The following is a 10,969-nucleotide window of genomic DNA, read 5'->3' as shown; positions in this document are numbered from 1 at the left end:
GGCTGCCTCGGGATCTTTGTGTGTGTGTGTGTGTGTGTGTGTGTGTGTGTGTATGTATATATATAGAGAGATACTTGGTGCCTCGGGACCTTTGTTTGTGTGTGTGTATATATATATAGATATAGATATAGAAAGAGAGAGAGAAAGATACTTGGCTGCCTCGGGATCTGTGTGTGTGTGTGTATGTGTATATATATATATATATATATAGAGAGAGAGAGAGAGAGAGAGAGAGAGAGATTTGGCTGCCTTGGGATCTTTGTGTGTGTGTGTGTGTGTGTAGAGAGAGAGAGAAAGACTTGGCTGCCTTGGGATCTTTGTGTGTGTGTGTGTGTGTGTGTATATATATATATAGAGAGAGAGAGAGAGACACTTGGTGCCTTGGGACCTTTGATTGGAGGCATGCAGCTTCTCTCTAGTCGTGGTGTGTAGTCTAGTTGTGACATGTGGGCTTCGTTTCTGGATCTTGGTTCCCAGAACAGGATCAAACCCAGGTCCCCTGCCCTGGAAGGCGGATTCTTAACCACTGGACCACCAGGGAATTCCCTACAATATTTAACTTTTATACATGGGTTGCTCCACAATTATGACTCTGTAAGTGATAGTCACTCAGTCGCGTCCGACTCTTTGCGACCTCATGGACTATACAGTTCATGGAATTCTCCAGGCCAGAATACTAGAGTGGATAGCCTTTCTCTTTTCCAGGGGATCTTCCCAACCCAGGGATCGAATCCAAGTCTCCCACGTTGCAGGCAAATTCTTCACCAGCTGAGCCACAAGGGAAGCCCCATGACTCTGTAAAGCACAATCTAAATTAGAATTTCTCTTAAAATTGCTATAGCAATTTTTCAGTCCCTCATTAAGACTCTCCAGAGGGTCTCCCATAGTTGCCTAGTGTAGAAGATAAATCAGTTAAAAGACTTAATGGAGTCTCGCCTTGGCTTTAAATATCACATAAGAAAATATCTGATTGATGTCATCCACCTCAGATACCTCAGCAAAGATTTGGTCTTTACCTAAATCAAAGTAAAATCTGAGAGTAAAGTTATTCCAGAAAAAAGGAGCATCCAGACTTTCCATGGAGACTAATTTTTCTGTTATAATTCTCTTCTTTGCAAGACAATGCTTGCCATCTTGCTTTGTCCCCTACTTGAAAAGCTATTCCCTAGGAAGAGGCATGGCAGCATGAGTCCTCTCAGGATGTGAAACGTTTCAGACATCAGGGGGCATGCTAGCATTTTTCAAGGAACATATGTGGCCTGGTCTTCAAATTGCTGCTGTGTCTGAAACAAAATGTCAGCTGGTGTCAGATCTGAATTGTTAAGGTCTAGATAACAGGGTCATTTTATGGAACCACTATGTGGGTTAGAACACAGGGCGTGACCTGTGGTTTACCATTGTACCTCCGAGTCCCGGCATGGTGCCAGGCACAAAATAGGGGCTGGTCTCTTGAATGAATGAAGCCATTTCTGCAGGTCCTTCCAGGCTACATTTCAGTGCTTTACACTTCTTGTCCTTTTTATTTCCACTTTTTTTTTTTTCTTATAACTGATTTTTTTTTTTAAGGTTTTGGCCATACTTTGCAGCATGTGGGATCTTTCCCCAACCAGGGATAGAACCCATGCCTCTTGCAGTGCAAGCATGGAGACTTAACTACTTTATTGCCAGGGAAGTCCCTGCACTTCTATTTTTAAATCAGAGGACTCTGAAATTCAGTCTCTGAAGGATATGCCACGATATTAACTACCCTGGAATCTTTCGCTTATTTTAAATACCAATGTCTTCCCCATTTCAGATACCAATTTACATTCTGCCAGCTCCACTGAAAGTTTAATATGTTCCCCTCCTGTGGCCCATCTCTTCTGTCTTGAAAAATTACCCAGTTAACTGAGTTGGAACCCTAATTGGCCAGTCTCTTTAGATCTGTGGTAGTTACTTTTTAAGATGATCAAATCAAAGCATTCTAATTGAGAAAATGTTAAAAATATAGAAAATCTTGATGAAGAGGATATCACCCATGAACTTAACCACCCAAAGACAACCTCTCTGGACATTCATCAAATAGGTAGACTTAACCATGAACCTGGGGAAACCAAGGTTCAGGCCCCTATAAATCAATAATTTACTTTCATAGTGAATTTTTTGTTTCTAACTTTGTAGTCTTATTCTTAAGGAGTCAAAATTGTCATAAGCTTCAGGCCCCACAAAACTTGGGTCCATCACTGCCATTAGATGATTAACTGATTTTTTAAAAATCTGGTTCCTTTCTGTTTCATAATACAACTTTTTTCCGTTGCCATTTTCATTTAGAATTCCTTTTAATAACAGTGTAGTGTTACAGTGAGTGGATGTGTAGTAGATGAATTGATTTATTAAGTGAATCCTGAATCCTCTAATGTTGGAATCCACTCCCTTGCTGCTCCGTCCCCCCCACCCCGCCCCGCCGTTATTCTTATAAACGATGCTTTATTGAGCATCCTGGAAAATACATCTTTGTGCGTAATGTGTAGAAGTGGCTCAAACCATATGTATATTTGGGGGGCTCTTGATGCATACTGACAAATAGCTCTTTGGAGAAGTAGCATCAACTTACTTTCCCAACAGTGGTATGTGAGAAAACTCGCTTTCTCATCTCCTGTCAGCGATATTTATTGTATTGTGAAAACCTTTGCTGGGACTTCCCTGATGGCCCAGTGGTTGAATATCCACCAAGGGACACAGGTTTGAAACCTGGTTGGAGAACTGAGATCCCACATGCCTCAGGGCAACTAAGCCTGTGTGCTACAACTGCTGAGCCCAACCGCAGCAGCTAGAGAGGCTGCCTGCAGCAAAGAGAGATCCCACTTGATGCAGCTAAGACCCAAAGTAGCCAAACTAAAGTTTTTGCCAATTTCATGAGGCTATCTTTACTTTAATAATCATATTTTTTCTTATTAAACTGAAAACTGTTAGTTTTCCATCAGAAAGTACTCTTAACAGCTCTTTTTATTTTTAAGGCATTAGACATTTGCCGTTGTTACAGTGCACATATTGATTTGCCTAGTCTTACATTGAATTTGGAGAAACTGAGGAATTTAGATCATTTGGAACTGTCACCATCATCTGGCTGTGAAAAATGCTATTCAGGGGACATTGTAGAAGGCATTCCAGAAGGCAGGCACACATCAGATTAAGTTGGCCACGTTACAGGGAGAATTCAATTCATTTCAACTAAAAGATGTTTGAACAGCTAGTATACACCTAATATTTTACTATATATCACCCTCTGATGAATACAGCTAATTGTAATGCAGAATTAAAAGCCATGCTTGCAATTTCAGTAAAACGTATTTGAGAAAAATTCTTAAATAGTTAATGGAAAAGTGCTGGAGGAGTGTTTGCGAAAGTGACTCAGAGGTAGAGTGTGTGCCAAGCAAAGAAGTGGCAAGAAAGTCCTCCAAGCGGATGGCCCAGTGTGGAGAGTGGGCGTGCTTGATAAAGTCATGGAGGAGCAGGCTGTCCAACACAACTGTGTTGCCCTAGGAATGGGGCATGATCTGAGGTTAATGGGTGAGAAGAGGAGGTTGAGATCTCTTTTAGTTGGTTTGGGGTGCTGTGACAAGTTACCCAAAACAGAGTATCTTAAACAACAATGTATTTTCCACTGTTGCAGAGACTGGGAAGTTCAAGGTCAGTGTCTGGGGAGGACCCACTTCCTGGTTTGCAGATTGCTATAATCTCAGTGTATCCCCACAAACCAGGGAACAGAGAGAGAAAAGAAGCTCTCCCATGTCTCTTCTTCTAAGCGTGCTATTCCCATGACTGAGTGTGGGGGGTGGCACCCTCATGACCTAATCACCTCCCAGAGGCGCCACCTCCACATACCATCACGGTAAGAATTAAGGTTTTAACGTGCATTTTAGAGGAACACAAATATCCAGTTCATAGCGAGGTCACACAGTGCAAACCCTTACATCCTATTTGAAGATAAAGAACATTTTAGAAGCTATCCCAAACTCTGGAACAGATTCTGAGATTCAGAAGATTATAGCAGTGTGTGACACCACATGACCTGCCAAGCGCATTTTGTTTTTTACAACATGTCACCAAAAGCTGTTGGTGACAAATGGAGGTTCCCTTTGTAGAACCAGTGAGATGGGAGAACCTTGCGGCTTCTCAGAAGCTCCACAGATACTGTGGGGCTCCTTTCAGCACTCCTGCTTTTTGGGCTCTGGGCCTTCCTCCACTCCCCCTAGCACGTGGATCATTTCTAACCACGTGTCATCATTCACTTTGGTTGGTTTCAAAATAGGAGTCTTTTTTCCAAGCTGCCCCCATCATGCTTCCACATCTTCCAGCAGATGGTCAGGCTAAAAGTGTGAGGACAGCTAAGATGGTGCTAAGAGGACAGTTGGAGGAGATGGATGTAGCTTAATGCAAAATTTCAGAGGCTGTGTGCTTCCAGGGAGAGATCGTGGCTTCTGTGGCTTGACCAAATAGGATATATAAGTTAGCTAAGCCATTTTACTACCTGTAACTTGAGGCGAGCTACCTGGACCTTCCGAACTTCCTTTTCCCTTTCTGTGAAATGGGGGCATCACAGCAATCGCAGAGATGCTGATTCCGTGAAATTACACGGGTACTGTTTCTGACACAGAGCAGACATCCTATAAATAAATGTATTTCCCTGGTCCTCTTTCCTTCTTCATAAAAAGGGAACTTCTCATCCAAAGTCCTTCAGACTTCCTCTAAATCTGGAGCAGCCAGCCCTCACTCAGAGCGAGGGCAGAATGCCAGGGCGTGCTGAATCCCACCACTGTGCCAACAAAACGCCACCATAGATTAAGAGAGTTCCTTCTGAGTTTAAGCGTTTCTAAATACCTTTCCTGAACTGAGGAGGCAGGCTGAACCAAGTGTAAAAAGACTGCTCTCCTCTGTTCATAAAGGCATCTTTTCCGTCTTCTCCGGATTTTCATGATCTGTAACTGGACTTGTGTACCCAGCTGGCAGCCGTACTAGCCAGACCCTGAGGTAACCATAGTTCAGGCCCAATTTTTTTTTTTCTTTTCCCTCAGAGCAGCCTGCAAATTCTATTTCAAGCACACACACGTACAGAATGCAGATGTGGGAATGAAAACCAGGCTCTTCTGGGGGGAATAAGGCTGTGATATCTGACTGTCGGGAAGCCACAAGTGGTCCTTGAACAGGGGCCCCGCCCAGGCCTGGTTGAGGCCCAGACCTCAAACGTGGTTCTGGCCTTCGGATATGACATTAACAATCACACGGAGAGTCGCCGCATCTCCTGTTTGGGGCAGAGATGTTGCACAATCTATGGTCAGACAGGCTTGAAAGGGTTTTTCTGTACTCTGCAAAATGTGTAGGTGTGGAAGTTCTGGAAAACTAACTCCTTGAAGAAGATGAAGATCAAAACAGTGATGGAGAAGAGAAAGTGAGCTGCTTATGCTTGTGTGAAAGGACTCCTCTGATCAAGGAGATGGACACTTCAGAATGTGGTTCTCGTGTGTGTCCAAATCAGGAACGAGATTCCTACATCATGCAGTGAAAGCTCTTACAGCCCAAACAGATCCCAAAATCAACCTTCCTTTTGGATGACCAATATTAATAAACCATTCATTCATTCAACAAACACGTATTAAGAACCTACTACATCACAAATTGTATCACAAGTCTTAAGGATACCAAGGCAAACAACAACAGCAAAAAACATCTTAAAAAGAACCCCTGGGACTTCCCAGGTGGTTCAGTGGTTAAGGCTCTGTGCTTCCAAGGCAGGGAGCCCAGGTTCAATCTCTGGTTGGGGAACTAACATCCCACATACTGCCCAGCTTGACCAAACCCCCCCCCCCCCCCAAAATCTGTTTTTTAAAATGCAATAATAAAAAAAAATCCCAACAGTGGTTGGGACTCTGCACAGCGGCTTCAAAGCCAAAGTGGTGACTAGAGGTAAAGTGAAATTTTAGTTGGCGGAAGAAGCAGACGATTAAGAAAGTAGATCCGATAATTACATGGAGGCCGTGGAATCCCGTGGCTACGAAAAAGGTTGAGCTGAAGATGCAGATTCAATCCCTGGTCATGGAGCTAAGATCTTGTAAGTTGTGCAGAACGGCCAATAAGTAAATAAACAAATAAAAAGGAGACCAGAGGAATTATTTAAAAAAAAAAACAAACAAACAAACCCTAGTCTCATGAAGCTTCTATTTTATTTAAAAAAAAAAAAAGAATTTCTGGACTTCCCTGCTAGTACAGTGGAGAAGAATCCACCTGCCAGTGCTGGGTACACGGGTTCCATTCCTGGTCTGGGAAGATCCCACATGCCATGGCGCAACTAAGCTCGTGTGCTTAGAGCCCATGCTCCAAAACTAGAGAAGCCGCTGTAATGAGAAGCCTGCCTACCTCAACTAGAGAGTAGCCCCCACTCGCCTCAACCAGAGAAACCTCAGGCACAGCAGTGAAGACCCAGCACAGCCAAAAATTAACAACAAAAAAATCCCCAGCCCCATGAAGCTTCCATTTTGACAATAAACACTAGTAATTGTGGATATATGGATTAAATAGTGAAAAACTCTCAGGAACAGAAATGAAGCAGGAGTTGCAGGTATGAAATATGAGGCAGAAAGGGTGCTGAAATTTTGGAGAAGGTGGTGAGGCAAGGCATGGCTGGGAAACTGACTTGAATGAAAGACCTGATTAATGGTTTGGATAAATATAGACCTAGATAGAAAACATTTCTTGCAGATTTTCGAGACCATTTCTCCATTGTCTTTGGCTTCTGGGCTGCTGTTGAGAAAGCGAATGCCCTTCTGACTCCTGCTTCCTTTGTGACTTTGCTTCCGCCCCCCCTGGGAACTTGTAGGAACCTCTGTTTTTCCCCTGCCATCTGGAATGTCTCAGTGCCAAGCCTTTAGCATTTCACGAATCATTATTTATTTATTTATTTTTGGCCATGCCTTGCAGCATTCAGGATCTTAGTTCCTTGACCGGGAATTGAACCCATGCCCCCTTTATCAGAAGCTCCGAGTCTTAACCACAGGACCACCGGGGAAGTCCCTCCCTCATGAACCTGTTCAGTCTCCAACCTCATGTCTTCAGTTTGGAGAGACAAAAAAAATTCTTACAATACCTTTGAAAAACTGCTCTGTATTTTTTATTTCCTTACCCAAGTCCCGATTATTAGGAATTGAGAGGCTCTGAGGTAATTTTGTCTTTTTCTTTTATTGGTTCTCACCCTTTTCCCATCCCTTAGTCTTTTTTGGTGCTCTTTTTTGAGATTTCGTCAACTTTTTCTTCTCCACTGAATTTGTCATTTCTGTTCTCATGGTTCCCAGAGCTCGCTCTTGCTCTCCAAAGTTCCCCCTTTCTCAGACTGTCTCATCGCTTCTGTGTTTCTGTTTTCTGTTTGTTTCTAACATGAAAGAGGCTTTATGAAATGTCTGGTAATCCTTGCTGGTCTGTTCATGCATAAGCAAAGCATGGTTGTTCTCCCTGGAAGCTCTTGTATGTGGCCTGGGCTGCTTCGTGATGGGATGACCAGACAGAATCAGAATCTTACCCTCAAAACTCTATTGGTCTCCCCTCAGAGGACAGTCAGCCTTCCTCCAGGGCTTCCTCCGGTTTCCTGACAGAGATGTCAGCCCTTTGCCAGAATTCTGGCAGGGGGGACCTCACACACCGTCCCTTGTCTAGTCAGCCAGAATCCAGTCCACTGGCTCCTCCTCTTTCAGTTTCTGCTGTGGATTTGTGCAGTTGCTTGGCTGGATGGGATGGAAAGGTGATGGGGAAACTTGTTGCTGTTGTAGCATAGTCGCTAAGTTGTGTCCGACTCTTTGCAACCCCGTGGACTATAGCCCGCCAGACTCTTATGTCCATGGAATTTCCCAGGCAAGAATACTGAAGTGGGTTGCCATTTCCTTCTCCAGGGGATCTTCCTGACTCAGGGATCAAACCCGTGTCTCCTGCGTTAGCAGGAGGATTCTTTACCGCTGAGCCACCAGGAAAGCTGCCCAGGGAAAGTGTGCTGAACCATTAAAAAATTTCAGTCAGCCCTCATGCTTTCCAAGCACTCTGCATTCCTACCTTCAGGAGGATCCGGTGCCTTATTTCCTGAGCTTCTCCAAGCCCTGCAATTAAGCAGAGTTCTGTGCCTGAAGACCTAGGTGTCAGCTTTCCATGGTCTATTGTTTCCTCTCTCACCCCCTTAATTCTTTGATTTATGCTTTTTTAATTCTTCATCGTCATCTGAATGGAATGTCAGAAGGAGATAGAAATAAATCAGTTGCATGAGCTGTTGTATTTAACCATAAGTCATAGTCTATTTTCTTTTGAATCTCTCCTGCCAACGACTTCTCCAGTGGTTCTGATAGAGGGCCTCAGTAGATTCTCACAAGAAGTGGGATTCAAAGTCAACATCGCGACCTTCCATCCCCTGCCTTGAGTCACCTGTCTCTGAATAACAGGTGACCCTAAACATAGTGACATAAAACAACCACAGTTATGTATTTGCTTGTGATTCTGCCATTTGGGCAGGCTTTCCAGGGAGGGTCTTGTTTCTGTTCCACGTTGGCTGGCACAGCTCTCCTGAGGCCCAGGGTTCCCCCTCAAGTTGGCGCACCCACATAACTGGCCGGTGGTCCTGGCTGGAGAATGGTGCCTGGTGGGGGGCACCAGTCAGGGCTTCCAGTTTTTCCTTCATGTGGCCTCCCAGCGTGGCTCAGTTAGACTCCACAGAAGTTTGATTCTGTGAGGATGCAGACAAGACCATGCTCAACAAGAAAACAAGCTCTCACATGCAAACGTGTCGAGCCTTATTTTGCATCACACTTGCTGGCGTCTCATTGGCCAAAGCGATTCCCGGGGCCAAACCTAGCCTCCAGGAGGAGGGGACTACGCTCCACAGGAGCATGATCCTGGGAGGCATGGTTCACAGGAGCCCGTGCCCCCTGGAACTCTGAGATGCTACCATCCTGTGCTTGTGGTGGTGTAGCTGATTTTTTTCCATTTTCTTTCTGACACATTAGGACACCAGACTCATGTAGATATTTTCTTTTGGTAGAAACATTCAATATGTAGTAGAGCCCCAGAAATATTGTCGCATTTCCACTTCAAGCACATTGCTGGATGGACTATAAAGACTTAAACTAGGGACTCCCCTGGTGGTCCAGTGGTTAAGACTTCCCCTTTTGATGCAGGGGGTGTGGGTTTGATCCATGGTCCAGAAGCTAAGATCCCACATGCCTGGAGGACAAAAAACCAACACATAAAACAGAAGTAATATAGTAACAAATTCAATAAAGACTTTAAAATAGGTCCACTTCAAAACACATCTTAAAAGAAAGACTTTATGTCACTGGCCTGTTGCTATCATGATTGTGTCCCCCATTAAAGACTTGGGGGAAGAAATTCACCCAATGGGGTCAGATTCCTAAAAACACCTTTCAAGGGAATTAAATATTGTGTTTTGCTTTAGGCTACCAAGGGTTAGCTTCTTGTCCTTTGGTTTTTAAAATGGTTGAAAAAAAAGCCTCTGTAACACCCTCCTGGACTCTAAAGAATAAGGTATTTACATCATAACCAGAGAGTGTGTTTCTCGAAAATTCCAAGATCACATCTCTTGTGACATGCTTTTTTGCAAGCGCATCTGGCACATTCCTGCCTGTGGTAGGATGGAAGGGGCTTAGCTTGTGCTGTGTGTCATGTCAGTCTTGAGCTGCGACTGATAACTGTGTCCATCTTGCGTGCAGGGGTTCTTTATCTCCAGTATGGAGATGAAACCAAGCAGCTCAGGATGCCGAACGAAATTACAAGTGCAGACACAATCCGTGCTCTCTTCGTAAGTGCCTTTCCACAGCAGCTCACCATGAAAATGCTGGAGTCGCCCAGTGTCGCCATTTACATCAAAGATGAAAGCAGAAATGTCTATTACGAACTGAATGATGTCAGGTAAGTGGTGACGTCATATGTGTCCACCATCTTACATTGACAGTTGCTACCAAGTTCCCATCTCTCCGTGTCCCAGTGAAGACATCACGGCTGTTGTCTTAATGAGCAAGTTTGCCTTATCCAGGTGTGAATCCACTATCTGGTTTTCTAGAATTCATTGACAAAGTTTGGTTTACAGAGGTGAACACAGACTTCTCTCACCCAGATCTTTGCAGGTTACATCTGAAAAGAGTGGAAAAACTGAGCCAGTCCACTGTTTATCCTAAGAGTTAGGGAAGTGATAGCCCAAGAAGATCATATGAGTAGAGGGTTATACTTACAGGTGGAACTTAACCAACTCCTTTTCAAGGACTCTTGTACTCATAGACAGAGGCTGTGGACATTTTAGGTAATGATCCCACTGGGCCATAAATTACGTGAATGAGTTAGAATAAAAGCAGTGGACGCAATGCTATCGTCCACAAGAAAGGAGGCCAAGAAGCATTCTCCTTTTCTTGTTTTTTAAATAGTTGGCCTTTGCTAAAGGATCCCACTTTCCATGTGGGCTTTCTCCAGGGCTTCTAGTACAATAGTGAAAAGTGTTAGTCTGTCAGTCATGTCCAGCTCTTTGTGACCTCCATGGAGTCTGGACCACCAGGCTCCTCTGTCCATGGAATTTTTCAGGCAAGAATACTGGAATGAGTAACCATTCTCTTCTCCAGGGGATCTTCCCAAACCCAGGGATTGAACCTGGGTCTCTCACATTGCAGGCAGATTCTTTACCATCTGAGCCACCAGAGAAGTCCACTCCTAATATAAAAAGATGTTCTTTAAAAGGAGGCTAAAGGGATTCCTACTGTGGCCAGTGGCACAGAAAGGGAAGCACTTTATCAATGCCAATAATGTTATGTCATGAAAAGAAGGGACCATCTGAGACCTTCTTGCCAAACAAGCCTGAGAAACAGGACTGAAATCAACCCAAATGAGTTGTCGCTAGTATAGCCGTTAAACATTTTAGAGCTGAGAAAAAGATTGAGTGATTCATCCAGCCCTT

At 44.0% G+C, this 10,969-nt stretch overlaps 1 protein-coding gene across 14 annotated transcripts in view; it reads left to right on the top strand.

The window, feature by feature from the left end:
* KIAA1217 (KIAA1217 ortholog) overlaps window positions 1-10,969 on the top strand; it is a 350,338-nt gene that overhangs the window by 216,219 nt on the left and 123,150 nt on the right. For all 14 annotated transcript variants that reach the window (XM_040248530.1, XM_040248531.1, XM_040248532.1 and 11 more), the window contains one exon: window positions 9,738-9,936. In XM_040248530.1, the coding sequence (XP_040104464.1) occupies window positions 9,738-9,936 (199 nt within the window). The remainder of the gene's footprint in view (window positions 1-9,737; window positions 9,937-10,969) is intronic.

Source organism: Oryx dammah, unplaced genomic scaffold (assembly GCF_014754425.2).
Source record: "Oryx dammah isolate SB20612 unplaced genomic scaffold, SCBI_Odam_1.1 HiC_scaffold_10, whole genome shotgun sequence".
Taxonomy (NCBI): Eukaryota; Metazoa; Chordata; class Mammalia; order Artiodactyla; family Bovidae; genus Oryx; species Oryx dammah.
This window is presented reverse-complemented; position numbering and strand designations above follow the sequence as displayed.